The 17,530-nt window shown below is 42.5% G+C and overlaps 1 protein-coding gene across 2 annotated transcripts in view; it reads left to right on the forward strand.

Annotated features, from left to right (window-relative positions):
- PAG1 (phosphoprotein membrane anchor with glycosphingolipid microdomains 1) overlaps positions 1–17,530 on the forward strand; it is a 116,350-nt gene that overhangs the window by 88,004 nt on the left and 10,816 nt on the right. Inside the window, exons 4-8 of one of the 2 annotated variants that reach the window (XM_082326046.1) lie at positions 5,613–5,824; positions 8,219–8,270; positions 8,813–8,909; positions 11,829–12,427; positions 16,990–17,049. In XM_082326046.1, coding sequence (XP_082182172.1) covers positions 5,700–5,824; positions 8,219–8,270; positions 8,813–8,909; positions 11,829–12,427; positions 16,990–17,049 — 933 coding nt within the window. In that variant the 5' untranslated portion in view covers positions 5,613–5,699. Of the gene's footprint in view, positions 1–5,612; positions 5,825–6,844; positions 6,900–8,218; positions 8,271–8,812; positions 8,910–11,828; positions 12,428–16,989; positions 17,050–17,530 lie in introns of those variants that run through there. The other variant, XM_082326047.1, reaches the window with a different exon arrangement.

A 17,530-nucleotide genomic window follows, 5' to 3' on the forward strand; every position in this document is an offset into this window, starting at 1 on the left:
CAGGACTGTCTGCTGCTGCCTGTTTGTCATAGCCCAGGTTTCTGTTCTGGTTTTGTGTTTGAATGACAGTGTTTGCAGCTGGATATCGACACGAGGACATTCGTTTCATAATTCTCAGCCCCTGTCTCAGTTTGTGGTTCCACATATCTTGTACTTCACCATTTTCTGATATAACGCAGCTCTCCGAGGGCTTGCTACCGGAGCAGTAAAAATCTCATTCAAAAACCCCGACCTTCTTTCCCGCTCTCCCCTCGCCCTCTCAGGTCTGCACTGTTGGGGTGGAGGGGATCTTCCAAACGATGATCTGACTGATCTGTTGTGCAGTTTAGCAGCGGATAACTGAAGGCACTGGGAGCAGGAGGGGTGGGAATGAGAAGAGAGCAGTAGGAGACCGAGCAGCTCAAGAAGGAGCCCTGGCAGCGCAGCTCAGCACAGAGGCGAGCACGTGAAGCTCCTGGGCAGTGCCCCTGTTAGCTGAATCCGGCCTGACAGCCCAGGACAGGGAGTCCCGATCCTGCAGCCCTCCCCGAATCCCTCCTGTCCTGTCGCGTTTGGCTTCTCGCGTTCAAAGTCGCTCACTTGTCAGAACAATTTCTTCTCTTGCCTATGCTCTATCTATAATTCATTAAGAAACCCACAGAGGTGAAGCCGTTGGCTGTTCCCACTCTTTCCCCTCTGGAAAGCGTGGGCCGAGCGTGGTTTGTAGCAGGACATGAATGAAACGGCTGTAAAACCCAGAAGCCAAGGGGAAGGAGATGGGAGAGGGACACGCTGCCATCTCCTGCCGGGCCTCCCCGGGCATGGCGTCCGCCTCTCGCAGAGCACGTCCCCTATGCATTTCGCCATAAGCTCGGGCGGATCTTTGCTCAGAAAACCTAGGTCAGATCCTGGACCTGAAGCACACTGGATCTGTCTGTTCCCAGGCTTCAAAGGAGTTCAGGTCTCAGTCCAAGCTTTTCCTCACTAGTTGAAATTGTCACTCCATGAGGTCCCTAAAATTGCAGCCTGTATCTTATGCACAAAACTGCTCACCGCGGATACAGTTTATTCTTCAGTTTGGCAACAGATTTGCACTTGCACGTCCTACGCTCCCATCATCACCGACTCAGGCTGAACTGCCTCAGCTCTGCTTTATCTCTGCAACAGCTGGAAGGAAAAATAGCACATTATTCACCATGAAAGTGCAGGTTATGGAATGAAACATCCGTCTTTTTGAAACTGCAAATGTAATTGTACATTTAAGTGCAATTTTGAGGAAATGGCTATGGGCGTTATTTGCCATGTAGGTTCCACTAATGGCAAATATTGATGTCTAAAAAGCAAGAGAAAGTTGCCACAAGAAGGAGAAATTTTATTCAATATAGTGTAAGGATTAGTTTTCTGAACTGGTAATTGCTTTGAAATGTGAATGCGAACCGTGGTTTGCATTTTGCCTTAGATGAAATAACCAGTTTTCCTATCCAGGTATTCCAGGCCTGTCTCTATTACTCATCTTTGGAGTTCAGCGCCACGAGCAACTTGTGTGGAGATTTCTGTGGAAAGGATGCAACAAAGAAGTCTTCGTCTTAAAAAGATCATCACATACCAAAAAAACCCACTAGTTCAATTGACTCTTATTCTGCCTCAGCAATGTCTCTCTGCAAGGTTAAACTACTCAAGTCTGGCAGTCTTTCAAGGGTGGAAGTAGGACTTTTTTCAAGCCCAGCAGATGAAAGACCCCGTCTAAGCTCCATCTTTGGCAGCAGGGTTTGCATTCAGCTCTGAAGCACCCTTGCAAAAGCCACAAATCCCTGTCCCCGAACGGGGAGACTCACCAGAGGGCAGCACAATATCACTTTTTATTGTAAAAGCAGGCGTTAACCATTTCAGCTAAGAGCTTTTTGAAATTAGCTGCTTGTTGTTCCATAGTTATGATTGCAAATAAGTTTCTCTTTAAAGCTAGCCTCTGAAGCAGCTCCAAAGTCCATTGTATTAGGCATACATTTAGGTTTTAGTGCCCAGGCATTCACCAAGTGGAAGCAGAGGGAGTCCAGACAGTTGTATTTTCAATGTATCTCTCTGCCAGGTTTCTGTCCAGGGCTGGTCTGGGCAGCTGACGGGTGCTTGTCCAGGTTCAAGTATTTCAGAAGCTCTCTTATGTTAAAGGCACCAGCCCAAGTGATTACCATTTCATCCTCATCGTTTGGGAGGCATTAAACAGTAGGAGTAAGTCCTCTGATGGCATTTCATGAGAAGGGTTCACAGAGGGTGAATGTAAGCATGCTTTTTTCGCATTATATTTACTTCTGGTTGTCCTGTATGCTGAGCAGCTCCTAGGTCCCCTAGCGCTTATGCCAAACTCTCGCCGTTCAAGGAGCTAAGAGGATTCACCGGTCACATCTTGCCTGCTCAGCTTCCCTCACACAGGGCTTCATCTGTCATCAATCTGTTCCAATTTGTTACTCTATTCTGCTCGCACAGGTGACTGGTGTCTCCAGCAGCTGCCTCCCCTGGGTCAAGTGCCACTGTACTTTTCTGACCTTTTCTGACCTCTTTCTCTCAACTTACAGTCAAAGCTTTGGTATCTGAATTCTTGCTCTTTTGCTGCAGATTAACTACATCTTCTGTCCTTGGTCATTCTCTTTGCTCCATTTGGCTTCTGCCTGGTGGGATGTCTCATGCCTAGCATCAGTCTTGCACTTCACTCCTAGACATTCACATGTAGGTCTCCCTCAACTGTCTCCCTCTGATCATCTTATGCCTTTTTAAGCTCAGTCTCAACTCCATCCGCTCCTGCTCATCCCAACACTTCCTAACTCTGTAGTGAAGTCTTCAAAGCAGCAGCTTTTCCATGGGGCTGCTCCCCATGCATCCTTAGCTTTCCTTAGTTCAAATATTATCTTTACTTAAAGACCAGCAGCCTTAAGAATATATGTGTAGAATAAAAGAATAACTTTTCCTACCGTGTTAGCTTTTGGTACATTACTTAGTCTTCTGAGAGGAGTGTAGTATTGTTCTTCAGAGTAGGTATAAAATCATGAACTTAGTAGTAGAAATAATTTAAATTATATCTTTCAAGACAACTTTGTGACTACTTTAAAAAAAACTAAACATGATTCTGTTTTAGGAAAAAAGAAAAATATTTTGAAATCCCTGTTCTTTTTCTTATGTTTTTCTGTGCCCAATATATTTAAAAAAAAAAAAAAAAAAAGGTTTCTTTTTCATTTGCATTCTCTCTTTTTATTTATGGGGAAAACTAAGGAAGAAAAGAACAAAAATCCTGAAAAAAGATTTTATTCAGTTTTCATTTTTTTTTCACATTTCATTTTCATTTCATCCTTTTTTCCACGGAAGGAAGAAAATTAGTATTTTTTAAAGGCAAAAAGATGGGAAAAAAAGAAGTTAAAAGATCTTTTAAGAATAATTTTTCAAAGCTTTAACAGGGCAGAAAATGTCTTTGAAACTTCTTAAAAAATAGAAGTTGAAAAGAAAATTACTTTCTATTCAAAACACTTAACAAAGGCTTGGAGCTAGTGAAGGCAGCCGGTGCAGTGTGCTTTGTAGTGTTTTCTAAATGAGGACAGTCCATCACCTCTACAGGAATCCATCCCAGTGCATGGTGCCCTTGCACCTAATCAGAGAGGTCTTTGCAGGCATCACACCAAGTTTTCTCCTGACTAAGTCTGATTCCGCTTCTCTTAAGGTCTCTCCATTTCACAGTCAGTGATGTGACTATGACTCCGTGTAGAAATAACCCGAGTTTTGCTTTAAAATAGGGATGAGGCAGGGCTGTATCAGATTCACATCTGCAATATACATCATTTTTAGAGTGGTCTGCTATTGCTTTTAAATGTTTAATTTTTCAAGCTCTACCAAGATAACCACAGAGGCACATTGCTCGGCAGCGGTCATCCCCAAAGAGCAGTGGCTCTTTGGTGTCGGTGCTCAAGGCTGACGGTAAGCCATATCCGTGCTTTGGCAAGGTGTGCGACACCTACTCTTCCCATCCTGTGGATCTGTGAGTTTGGAGAAGTTACAGATTATCTGGCTTTTGTATAACTTGGCCAAACTAGAAATGTTTAACTATGCTTTGAAGTTTGTCTTTCCAGGATTGGCAACTTTTCCCATCTTTTGTTTGTTTCTTCCCATTTCAAGTTATTGCAATGCCATTAATATCTAAAAGGAAAAAAAAAAGCTTTTATCCACCATGGATAAATTAGTAAGAATTGGTTCTTCTTGGAAGGTGTCCAGAAGTCTGATCCTGCATGGTAGGAACTAATGAGCCCATTTTATGTAAGGACAGAAATGTTACTTGTAAGAGCTACCCAGTCACATAGCTTAGTTATTAACTTTCTTCTGCTGACTCACCAGATTTCCTTTGACGTGAATGGCCTTTTTCTGGAAATTAATTTTTTTTCTCATGAGATTTTAATAACAAAATGGTGACATGGTGTTTTTTGATAGTTATGATAGTAGTACCTAATTGAATTTGCTATTACAAAGTGTGCTTCTGCTGCAAAGAAAAAAAATGTATATGTACATACATATTTCATATATAAAATATATATATGAAAATATATGCATAAGATTAAAGTCTTAGTGGCTTTAGACATTAATCAATGTTATGTTTGTGCTGCTTTTTCATTCCCAAGTAATAACTGCTCATTTCTTAGCCATTTTATTCTATTTCAGTGTTTATCAATCTCAAAGGCTGGCTGAAGGCCTGTAAATAGACTTTGCATAACCTATACCTAAATTACAGAGAAATTGATATCTTCAGCAGTGCAGAATGAAAGACTTCTTTTTAATTTTGCCATGTCAACAATGTATTACATTGAAAATATGTATAAAATTTTAGAATATATTGTATATCAAAACTTCTGTATCGTAAATACTGTTTACCCGGCATGTTTTTCCAGGGGCTGATGTGCTGTAGCAAAAGTTGTGTTTATCCAAGTTCTTAAAAACCACACTGTCTGCTTTTCTCATTAGTTGTTTTCTTAGACTCAGGAGGCGAGAAGCAAAAAAAGAAAGTTCAGTATTATTACTCTCCAGACATACTATTAAGAAAATAAGCATTTTACATAGAAATAAGATTAGATCTGATCCGCTGTGAGAAAGGTTTTTGTGGTATTCCTTTCAAAGACGTACCTAGCTTATTTGTCACTGTACTTTAAGCACCTAATCACGTGCAAGCAGGAGACATTGAGAGGGAAGGAGGTGAATGCCTGCTGCAGCTCTCTTTTTGGCTTGTTAACTCTGCAGAAGTTGTAGTTGGTTTTGAAAGCTCACTTTTCAATGCAGTTAACAAATATCACTGCAAAATAGACTACTCTTTCCCTTGAAGTGGATTTATAAACTTCTTCTTCAAAATGAGAGTACAGAGATACTGTACTACCTTTTATTCATGTTGAGATTGTAGATAGGTAACAGCTTGCGTTAATATTTGACAAGGTTTGTTCTATGTCACCGTCAGAAATGTAGCTGAAAATCTCTTTGGCTGGCTGGCTTGTACTTGAAACTGTTTTCTTGTAAGATCTGGATTTGAAAATCTCTCCTGCCAGATTTGTAGCTGTCAGATTCCTTATCTTCAAAATTTATACTAACCTCTAATGGTGTTTTTCTTTGTGCAGGAACAGAAGGTGCAGGCAGCACAGATGCCAGCCTTCTCCAAGGAATAACCTCTTCATCCCCAAGTGACGCCAGCTCCTGCTAGGACCATGGGGCCAGAGGGTGGTTTCTTAGGCAGTGGACAGGTCCACGTCATCCTGTGGGGAAGTTTGGCAGCCATGACAACGCTCTTGTTCCTCACCTTCCTCATCTTCCTCTGCTCCAGCTGCAACAGGTAAGGCGCAGGAGCTTAGCAGGCAGTAATGGTTCTTGAGTCAAACAGTGCAGTGATTGAAATAGCTTCATTAATAACTAGTTAGCAAGAAATACTGAGGATTTAGGTACAGAAATAAAAAAGTACAGTACAAAATTTGTTTTCAGAGCAAACCTGAATTTGAACAGTTCTGTTCATTATAAAATCTAAAAATTATTACTTTTTTTTGCTGTGAAGGAAAAACACTGTTGTGTTTGCTAGGTGCTTTCTCCTAAGCTGAAGCCTGGAGCGCAGGCAGACACCGGCTGTTAGCAGATCACACCGCTAACCTGAAACTGAGAAAATTAGGTGGGCTGAACAGGACCAAAAAAGTATAGGTAAAAAGGAAAGAAAAACGATTTCTATGTATTTCAGCTTTGCTTTGGCCATTCCAGAAGACTAGGGAATTGATCCTGCTGTTCAAGCCAAAACAAGTAAGAATCAAACAGTAATACTAATTAATGTCTTGTACTCATACCTTATCCTTATTTTCTTCTCCATAAGAGGGTTCAATTTCACCAACACAGGCACTTCTACTGACTTCGTTTACTCACATTTCAAGGCCCCTTCATGGCACGTAAGCTGAGCCCTGCTGATTGCGCAGGGGAGCTGGGCAGCCTGCGCTCAAGCCATCGTGCCCTTCCACCAGGTCAGACCTTCACGATGAGGAGCGGGACTGCTGTGGCCCGTATCGCTACATTTTGCCAGCGCAGCTCAATCAGCCACGTGTATGGGAGAAAAAAAAAAACCCTATCCATAACTCAGTACAGCAGCAAAATCTTTGCTTTGGACCCTTATGCCTATAGGAGCATGTTCTTTCAGCCATTCAGCATTGAGAGTGTTGAGAAAGCTGTGCAGCCATAAAATACACTATATTGGCATAAGGTGTGTCTACAGTGAAAGGCTCTCTTTTTCAGGAGGATTTCTCTAATGCCAGTGTTGGAAAAAACAGTCGTGGGCAAGAGCAGACCCCAGAAGTTGGCTGAAACCCTAAAAAGCATAAGTTGGAACTTGTAATTTCATGTGATTCCGGAGAAATGCTTTTGTAAGCTGTTAGGTGATGTTTCAGTATCTTCCTATTCATCACAATTTCCTGTGATACCTGGGTAAAAATAGTAGAAATATGTGGGGTTTTATTTATTTCAAAGTATAAAACCTGTTTTAAAAATCCTTAAGCCCACAAGCATTGCATTTAGGTACGATGTTTTGTCATGTAACACTCCAGTCCTTGAAACATCTCTAGAAAGATGTTTTTAAAACAGAGTCAAACCACTGAGGATGTCTTTGCAGTTACAGGGATACATTGTCAGAAACTATCTGGTGATGCTCTTTATTAAATTCTTGTGTTGCTAGTCTGGATGCAGTATCTTTTATTTCAGGTCATTCTGTAGGGCAGGTTGTTTATGCATAAATGCAATTATGTAAAATTTCTTCCTAGCTTACTCTTCAAAACTGGTTGAGGACATGGAAAACTGAACAAAATCTGCTCTTTCTAAAATGTCAGAGTCAGAAAAACTTCCAGAGAGGAAACTAAGTATTTGTAAACTTTAACTGTGCTCTGCAGTGGTGCGGCCTTACTTGCTCTGTTTTCTTATTTCCCAATTAGGTAGAATTTTAACAGTTGCTAATTTGGGAAGTACGATGCATTGCAGACTTTTGAAGCACAGAATTCATAGTGTCGGTATTTTCTCACCTTTTTACTTGCCTTTTCGTCTAGGGAAAGGACTATTATTATTTTAAGCTCATAGTTTCTTACAGTATTTCAGAATAAGAGCTCTATTTCCAAAATGGTAAAAACTGGAAACATGATCCATACTTTGAGTCCTGTGAAGTGCTCAGTGAAGCAGGATTCATTTTAAAATTAAGGCCTCTGCTGCTATGAAATTTGTACTGCTCATGCTTATTGTTAATTTTAACTAGCATCCTGAGTGGTAGCAGGCTGGATTTTGTAGGCCTTTTCTAATTCTTCATAGCATAAACACCTTTTACTGACACAGTTTAAGGAACTCCCCAGGTTGTCTGTCACCAAAAACATGTATCTCATGTATCTCTGAACATTTCAGATATGATTAAATCGAGGATAATAGTATTTTGATTATCATCCTTTACTCCTTACTGTGATCTTACACTGAATGAGAAAAAGGTTTGTGTGTGTGTGTGTGTTGTACCTCTTCAGATATGTTTGTCACTGCCCTGCCTCAACAGTGACCTTACACAGAGGTCATACCAGTCCCTGTAATAATTTTCAGTTATTCTTTTTTCAATATTACTGTGAATCACAGTTCTGTTCCCTGCAGGTGTATAAGGTCTATTAATGATTGGCATTTGTACATTAGCATAATCCTTAGTAACAGTTCATATGTCTTTTTCATTAAGGGAAAAGAAGGCCAAACATCAGAATGGAGATCATGAAAATCTGATGAATGTGGTAAGTATTTATTTCTGGCAGCTTGTGTCTGTCTTGTGGTTGGTTTGTACCAAGCTCCTTGCAAAATACTGCAGATTGGAAAATAGCTCAGGAATTTGGAGATGGTTGAGCAAGGGAGACTTTAAAAGTTGCAGAACAGGAAGAGGAGAACTTGTGTAGACCTCGATGATCTGCACTCTCTCAATGCTCTTTCTGCCACCGTTGCACTCCAGACCTCCTGCCTCTCTTCCACTCCATTTGCAGCGCAAGCGCAGTGTACCCTGTGTCAGCTGCTGTCTTCTCACGGCTTAAAGCCATGGTAACGTCTATTACCATAAAGGTTGGAAGGGAGATCACTCTGGACATACTTGCATTTATTTGTTTTAACATCTGTAAACACAGGGACCTAAATCTTTGAGTACAGTTGGCATGGTTTGATTCTTCTGCCGATAACACCTATGAATCAGAGCTCCCGAGATCAGAATGAAATTTGTTGCGTATCTATTTATGCAAACACTTCTTCTGATCCAACGGTGATTAGATCTCACTAATTTGCATTGCAGCCTTCCGATAAGGAGGTGTTCAGCCACTCGATCACAAGTTCGGCTACAGAGCCCCCTCCGAGCAGCGACCAGAACGGGGCACTCAGCAACGGCGAGGGTGAGTAGCGCAGCCCCTGCGGGTGGGATGAACGAGCGGCACTCTCCCCTTGCTCACAGCTCCCACGTTAGCTGCACACTGGTGATCCCTCAACTCTTAGGTTTCTAGCCGTCAGCTTTCCAAGCACACAGTCATGCCATTTGTCTGAATACCCCGCGTTTCCCCCTGCTCACCTCTGGAGGTCTGGCACCAGATCAGCTGCTGTATCCCAGGGCAGTGGCCAGGCATGCAGCTCTCTGGAGGGCAGTCAGTCCCCTTCGCACAGGACATAATTCACACAAAACTTACAATCAAGTTAAAAAATGCAATGAGGACGTTTGCCTTGCTGGGAGTGCTCTGGCACAGCCCTACACCCCAGCTCCCAGTCCTCCACGCCAACCAACACTGGGAAGGTGCTAAGGTCCTCCTCTGGGCCACCAAGCTACACCTGCAGATTGACCAGGCCGCCAGGCAAAGACTGTGGCATTTCCTAATCTGAGCCAGCTACAGAGTTGGGATGTGACCAGAAGATGCAACCACACCTCAGAGCTTCGCTCCTGGAGGCTGTGGAAGTATTTCATGTCCTCCTCCAGGGACTACAGCTTTGGATCATAGTTCTGTGCTGTGCGTGGCTGTCACTTGTATTTTTGTATTTTAGAAAACAGGCAATATAAATAGGCTTCCTTTTTTTTCCTTAGTCTTTGCTTTGCTGAATGTTCAAAATGATTCACAGTGAAGTATCACTGGAAAATATTTTACTCAGCTGCTCCTAAAAATAAACTTAGTCTCAGCTCAGAGCTGCCAGGAGCCAACTGTTGTCTCCACACTAGGCACCAACACCATGGGCTGCGCTCCTCACCTCTTACCTCCTCCTCTCACTGTGCAGCCGGAGGCTAAGCTATTCAATCTTTACCCCTCAGAGACAAGTACCCAAAGGATTTTTTAAACTTTGTTTTTGCAGCTAATCGCTGCTCCCGTCCGTTGGCTTGTTGCGTACGTAGGTGTGTGGCTCACCAAGAGACTCGATGCGCAAAGCCCTGCAGAAGGGAGGCATTTCTCTTTGCCATGAGTCACCACACATGCAGCTGTCAAAGCTGCCACTAAAAGGCATGCTGTCAACCCGCAGACAGTTTTCAGACTGTCTGATATTACTCAGCTTACGCTCTGCATAACAACCCTTCTGAATAACAGGAACCAATGTGCTTTAATTTCTCATTTATACTTTATGTGTTATTTTTGTTAATAGTTCTTTCTTTTGCTGTTTCTGCTAACCTTTTGAGCAGGGGCAGGGCTATGGAAGCATTACCATCAAATGTTGGTTTTTTTTAGCTTTACCCAGCCTGCCAGCATTGTGTTTATCTATGCCAGCCCCTTATCTATGCCAACCCCTTCTGTGTCACTACCCATAACCACAGGAGCATGGAAATGTGAGCTCTCGTTGCTTCTGATTGTTCCCCCTGAGGCTGAATGGGGTGGGCGCTCTCTGGAGCCTGTGGCAGTGCTCTGCAGAGCACAGAAATCCCTGAGAGCAAGCACCAAAGGGGAAAACATGTTCCAGCTTCTCCAGGCCAGTTCCTGATGCTCCTCAGGAAGTCTGCAGCATCCTGGGTAGTGACTAGGACACCCTGAGTCCTAGTCAGGATGCAATAGGAGACTTCCTCCTATTCCACCTGTTCCTTCCCAGTTGAATGCAGGAGCCAAGTGAATGGAGAAGGATGTTTTCCTTTTCTTCTCCTCCCATCTCCCACTCAGACAGCAATTACCGTCTCACACCTCCAGTTCCATCCTGAGTTTTGCTGTCAGGGTGCGGCTCCCTGCGGGTGCTGACTGCGTGAGTCTGCACGCTCTGAGCACAAGCGAAAGCAACGTCCGTGACAACCACCAAATCAAGGCTACTGATTGCTTCAGCAACACTTTATGTCATCATGTCAAACACACTGAAGGAAATGCAAGAATGGTTTGATTTTGCTGAGAGAGTACCATGGGAACCGTACTAAGAAAAGTAAAGCTATTCAGAAGTGATTTTTCAAAGAAATGGTGTCATGTAAAGTTACGTACCATATACTACCTGAAACATGCTTGTATGTGCCCACGTATACATCCCTGAAGGCAGGCAAATGTCATACGTGTGCACTGCAAGATGGGAAGTCCCATAGATTTCAGTCTCTAATACCCTCTAGTGACAGTGACACATGACCCGCTTCTGGGACTTAAAATAACATGTTCTGCCTAACACTACTTTCTGAAGTCTAGTCTTCTCTTTTGTGCATATGGCTGGCTCGTTAGTAGGTTGTCAGCCTACATTATGTGCTGCGAGACTAAGAGAAGTATGGCATAGCCTTCCACTGAGGAGCTTCTGGTGTAGCGTGCAGCGAGGCTGAGTGCGGCAGGGCTGAGTGAGGTGTGATTCAGATGAGAATTTGGCCAGCATGTTAAACAAGGTGAGGGCTGGGTAGGGAGGATGCAAAAATGCTTTCCGTTTTGATTCCAAAGGGTAGGGAAATGGAAAGAGGAAAACCTAACAAGGCATTTTTTAAAGGCGCTTGGTTCGAGGCCTCCCACCAGCATTCCCCATCTCAGACTACTGAGCAGTCTGTAAGCATTCAATATAACCGAGTACAGCTGAACATCCATGCACACCTGCACCTACCCACCCATCCACTGTTCTTACTGTGAATGCTGTCGCTATACCATGTGACGCGGGAGTGCACAGGATATTTAAGATGTTGTGACAAAGATATTTTAACAGTAGAGTGCAGAAATCTCTGTAACTGAAACCTTTCGCTAAACAAAAAGCACAATGGCCACTAGACATTTCTGGGCATTAGTATCATTTACCCTTTCCAATGGGACACAAAACCAAAGTGATGTAAAGTACCAAATAGCACTCACCTTATAGTTATACATTTGTTTTAATTACTTCTTTATAATTTTCTCTAGTACTCTCAGAGGACAGTACAACTGCCTGTATCCAGCCTTATGAAGAAGTACAGACGTCTGTCTCTGATCTGCTAGATCAACAGGATAGTCTTGGAAAGTCCATAAAATGTCACCAGAGCCGGGAACTACCCAGTATTCCCCCTAACACCACCATGGAAACCATCATCTCAGCTAGAAATGCAGAAAATGATCAAGGTCTTGGAATGGAAGGGCCTTACGAAGTGTTAAAAGACAGCTCCTCTCAGGAGAACATAGTTGAAGACTGCTTGTATGAAACTGTGAAGGAAATTAAAGATGTTGGAGCAGTAGCCAGCATGGAAGGGAGCTGTAACAGCAAATCAAAGGCTTTGTTGGTGGTTTCTGAAGGTCAGGATCAGATTCCTGAGTGCAGAATTGAATCAGCAGAATATGCATCTGTTGACCGAAATAAAAAAAGTCGCCAAAGTGCTAATTCAGAAAGCCCTCTTGACAACACACCAGATGTAGAGGATGAGCTTCCCCCTCCGGTACCCATGAAACTTCTTGATGAAAATGAGAATGTGCAAGAAAAAGAAGTGGAAGAAGAAGAAGTGACAGAAGGAGCAAGTAAACCAGAGAAGGTAAATACTGCAAATACTTGTCCTTGTCAAACAGCCGAATAATGATAGAGAAGGTATGGGTGGGAGACAATTTTTTTTAAACAACAAAAAAATGCCAAGGGAAAAAAAAACCACTCAAAATGATGCAAGACTGTAAAATATGGAAATATGAAAATGTACAGCATAGTCTTTGCATTATAGGCATGTACTCATTCTATTACAGCCTATATTTTGGATCGCTGCAATATGCACTTCGTAAGGCTTTTCACAGATATTGTCCAGAAATTGCACAGGAGGCCTCTGCTTCTTTATTTAATGGTATTATACCTGTGGGAGCTATTACAGTAGGTATCCAGTATCTCTGTCAGCATCTATATCTTGTTCAGAACCCCCCGCCTTGCTTTTTTCTAATGAAACCTCAATTTACAAGAAGGAGAGGGGGGCATTCTTGGTGGATGCCCTAACTTTAGATGTGCCTCCTTTGTTGGGCCACCTTGGCTTAGCTGTGCGAGTGCTAGGCATCTGCTCAAAGCCACTCGTCTCGTCTCTCTCTGTAGGAGAGAGGGACAGAAGGAGAGCGAGATTGCAGCTGTAGGCTTTTATATTTGTCAAATTCTGTATGTCACACGTAAAGAGAGTGATTAATGTCTACCTGCTGAAATCATGGCCAAAAGTTATGTTTTCTCAGCAGCTTATACTTTCTGCCAGCCTAGGGACAACTTAGTGGTGAACTCCTTGAAAAAACAGAGTGATGACATTTTCAACAAGTTATTTTCCCATTTTTAGTTTTTCACCAGCATTAATTTTGAAGATGCTTTCAGATCATTGCACAGAGTTGTCACAAATTGTTGAGTTTGCATTCTTCAGAACTAGTTTAGGTAACTTGTTGTTAATTGTGAATGAAAGAACTGTGATTTCAGCAGGTTAACATCATTTTGCTGTTTGAGTTATCAAATAATATTAGGTATTGATGAAAATTTTAAAAAAAGCCTTAATATGTGATGTGACATTTTAATGTAAACATTTACCTGAAAAATCATAGCAGAGCCGAGCTGTTAATTGTTTCTGGTTGTTCTCTTATTTGAAGTATTTCAGTAATCCAGGCAGAGGGCAGAAAAATACCTTGTTAAATAACTGACTAACCATGTGATGTACAAAGCACAGTGGAGTCAAAATGAATAAACTGAAGACTACTCATAGTCTAAAAATTGTTTATCCGGACTCTTCAGTGCACATTCTTAGAAATAACAAGCTCGTTTAGTAGAAAATTAAGATGTGATTGTCAACAATAATCCACCAACACTCCCCCCTCCCAAATTCAGGCCATATGTAATTTCTCATTAAACTTTTAGAGAAACAGCTTTCCATAACAGTGACATTTTTCCTACCAGGTGTGAAAAGGCTTGCAGAAAATCATTGTATTTCCCAGGCACCGATACAAAGGAAAAGCGTTTGCTGCTCTGTAGCTCCCCAGCACCCCATGTATACAGTGTCAGTAACTGCAAGGAGTGGGAATTGATTAAAATGGTTCAGGTTTTGAAGGATTAATCAAGAGATGACACATGCAGTCCCCTAAGTGCCGGGAAAAAGGTGTTTGTCTAATTAAAATTTATTCAGAGCTAAAGCCATCCTGAGTTAAAGCTTCGGCAGCATCAGATCATTCCTGCGTTCGCTGCTAGGTACATGCATTATGCATCGAAGCGTGTGCCTGTCCTGTCCTTGAGAGCTACAGCTGCAGCAGAGTTGGAAATGGTAATTGATGGAATATATAAATGTCATTATTGTTGGCATTGTGTGGGGAGGTGGTTGCAGGATTGTTTTTCTGTTGTGATGATGATAATTTTTCCCTCTATTTTGCTGCTTCGAACAATGCAGAGCAATGCCTGTTCTATTCCGATGTGGCAACCAAAACCAAGATGTTTATGGAAATGTATGTTATATTGATAACTCTTTTAGTTAAACAGACCCCATGGGCGTCTCTTTTGGCTTCCTCTCTTGTGAGGCTACATAGCTGCCTTGCTTGACATGACATCTGTATCCCAAACTTTTCAACCTTCTGCCCTGACCCTGATGAAGGAGGGGTCGGGCGTAAGTCGTGTGAGTCTCTCTCACTACAATTAGGCTTTGCTTTAGTAGGGCACAAAGAAGGGACAGGCAGGGAGGCTGCTTGGGTAACTGAGGCTTGGACCTGCCAACAGGCAGAGAACAGACCATGTCCAGGCTGTTTCAGTCTCACCCTGTAGAAGAGGGCAGCCAGGATGATCCCCAGCCCATGCCAGCTCCTGAAACACGCTCATTTGGGAGAGAGCTAGGTGGGCCAAGCCAGAGACCGTTCCAGTACATAACAGCATGAAAAGGATAAAGGATCCTTTCAAGAGCCAGACATGCAATAAATGGGTGAAAATTAATTATCTGAATTGGTTATTGGCCATGACCCAGCCAAATCCTTTGGAAGGTTTTGGTGAAGGACACCTTTAATACCACGATGCTGCTTAGAGGCCTCTTATCACCTGGAAAAACTTGGGTGTAGTTCTTCTAATAAAACTGGAGAGGCAGAATAGTTTTTGGTTTCTTCCTTTTTAATTAAAAAAAAAGGAAGTACAAATCTCCTTTTTCACCCAGGTCTTTCCAGAGTGAGCACTGGTAGAAATGCTCTCTGTGCGTACATCTGGCTGCTGCCATCTGATTTCAGCCTTGCGCAGCCTGAGGATGGGCAAAGCATCTCTTACAAATGCACCAGAGGAGAATGGTCGTCTTGTTCTGGTGCCCGAGTCAGGAGCAGCAGCTGAGCCAAAGAGCAAAAAAAATCAAGTGCTGTCGAGGAACAAAAGGAAAGTGGAAGGCAAATAAGGACACATGCTGTTTGTGTTGCTGCTGTTGAGGTTTCAAGCATAATTTATAATATTGCTAGGTACAAAATGTTTAGGAGCAAGTATTTTTTTCAGTTTCCAAGATGACAGTATCCTTCAAAATTGACGTGTCACAGGTTTCACATTTAGAATAAAGAACACTAGGTCGCAGGGAAACAAGAACAGGATTGCCAACACCCTGGGGTATTTGTTAATACTTGAGTGGGAAACTGTAGAAGGGGTCCTGACACATGGTGCTTATAGACACTGATGAGAGAAAATAACTTCACTGAAGAATTTTGCAAGCACATTTGTTTTAATGTGTGAGGATGAAATTAGTAACTTACTCCTCAACACAAAAAATACCCTGCAAATAAGAAAGACTAAACTGAGCTGCTGTAGTGAAGCGGATCTAATAAAGGGCCAAAATATGTTTGAACTTCTCCTTTTTTTCTTTTTATTTTTTTGGTGAGTAAATAAACCACAGGTTAAAGAGCACATTCTCCAGGCAGTGAGAAAGAAGCAAGGGAGTTGTTAGGTGTGAGGGAAGCCCCCCGGGGAGCAGCAGGCAGACTTCAGCACGCTTTGGGTCAGGCGATTGAAGCTTGGCATTTACCAGAAGTAAAAACACCAAGAAACATGGAAATAGGAAAGAATCTGTTATAATGAGCCTCTGCGGACAAAAAAAAGTCTTGTGTGTATAATATGTGTCTGGAAGCACTATTTGATTGACTGTGCTAAAAATAGCTTTACTTCTCCACCTTGGTCTGTGCTAGAGGAGGTCTGAAGTATTTTAGGTGGAGAATTTGCGTGAAACTCCAAAATACAGCCCGTTACAAACAGGGCTGGAAGGCTCCCTCTGAACCACTGTGGAGCAGGAGCCCAGCAGAGCCTTCTCGCCCCAGCGGGGAGGAATCAGATGGCCGCTGTGAGGTAGCCAGGGTCTTCGTTGACATAAAGGTCCTCAGACATTTTTCATAAGAACAAAATGCTTTTCCCCCAATGTTTCGTGACCTAATTTCCACACGATGCTTTACATGCTTGAAGTTAGACTTGATACCAAACCAAGCCCTCCATCCTTTAGTGACTGCTATGTGAACTGGATCCAGCCGGATGCTTTGAGGGTTGAGCTGCCCGTCTCAGGGTGGGTTGCAGCAGGTCTTGTCCGTGTTCGCGGTCTGAGCGGTTGTGAGGCCATGCTGCTGTGCACCTCTGCACAGCTGCTGCATTTCGGGGGGGGTAGGACACGGCACCTCCCTTGCGGCACTTCCAGAATCCACTGAGTGCAGGCTAAGTGTCGTCAGGAAGGTGCCAGTTGAGGATTGTTCTTTTGTCATCTAAAAGCAGATCTGAAAATCACGTGGAAGGCCAACTAGAGTGTGACAGCAGCTGACTTGCAATTCTTCAGAAGCCTTTGCAGAGTCTTCCTTGCTTCATTAGAAGTCTAAAGGCAGGGATACAGTGGAGCAGAGTTTGTTTTAACCATTACATTATTTTTACCCTTTTCAGGTCAGGACAAGAGCAGATACATTAAAAAGCTCTACTAACCTCAGGGCTGTTATCTCCAGAGATGTACTCTGGATATTAGGGATATTAGCTCTGTAAAATGGAACTAGTGAGCAAATGACCATAAAATACAATGTATTGATTGTAATGGGAGGGTTTTACTATAGGTTTCACACTGTTGACTGGTAATGAGCCTTTTTTTTCCCTTTCTTTCTTCCTTTTTTACAGAGGCTTAGTTCGATGTCTTACAAGTCTCGGGAGGAAGATCCATCTCTTACAGAAGATGAGGTAGGTTTCTTGCACAAAATTCAATAACTAACTGGAGACCTTCTTCAGGCAGAAATTAGCATAAGCTCTGCATGATTAAGCAGGATTTAAGAAAGGTGAAATTTGTCTGAAGAGAAAATGAAAGCCGAAATTTCTCTGCACAGTTTGTACTGCCACATTCCTAAAATCAGAAGTATTCTAGCATATGGCTATATCAGGCCAATAGGTTAAAAAATGGTGTCAGAAAATAATGGGAGGCCACAATTAGCTGATCATTAGGGCAGCTTCTTGATTTGGATGACGAGCTTTACTTAAGAATAATCAGCAGCAGCCTTCTGAAACATGCTCCACCTTACCCACGCAAAGTGTTTGGGGCTCTGGGAAATAGCAGAAGCACAATAAAAGCACTGGAACATAAACTGTTCTTTAAAATGTCTGTTAGTCAAATAAATTGAGGAGACTGAAACAAAGACAGAAAAGTTAAACAGAGATAAGGTTGCTT

The sequence above is a fragment of the Platalea leucorodia genome, assembly GCF_965183815.1.
Source record: "Platalea leucorodia genome assembly, chromosome: 1".
Taxonomy (NCBI): Eukaryota; Metazoa; Chordata; class Aves; order Pelecaniformes; family Threskiornithidae; genus Platalea; species Platalea leucorodia.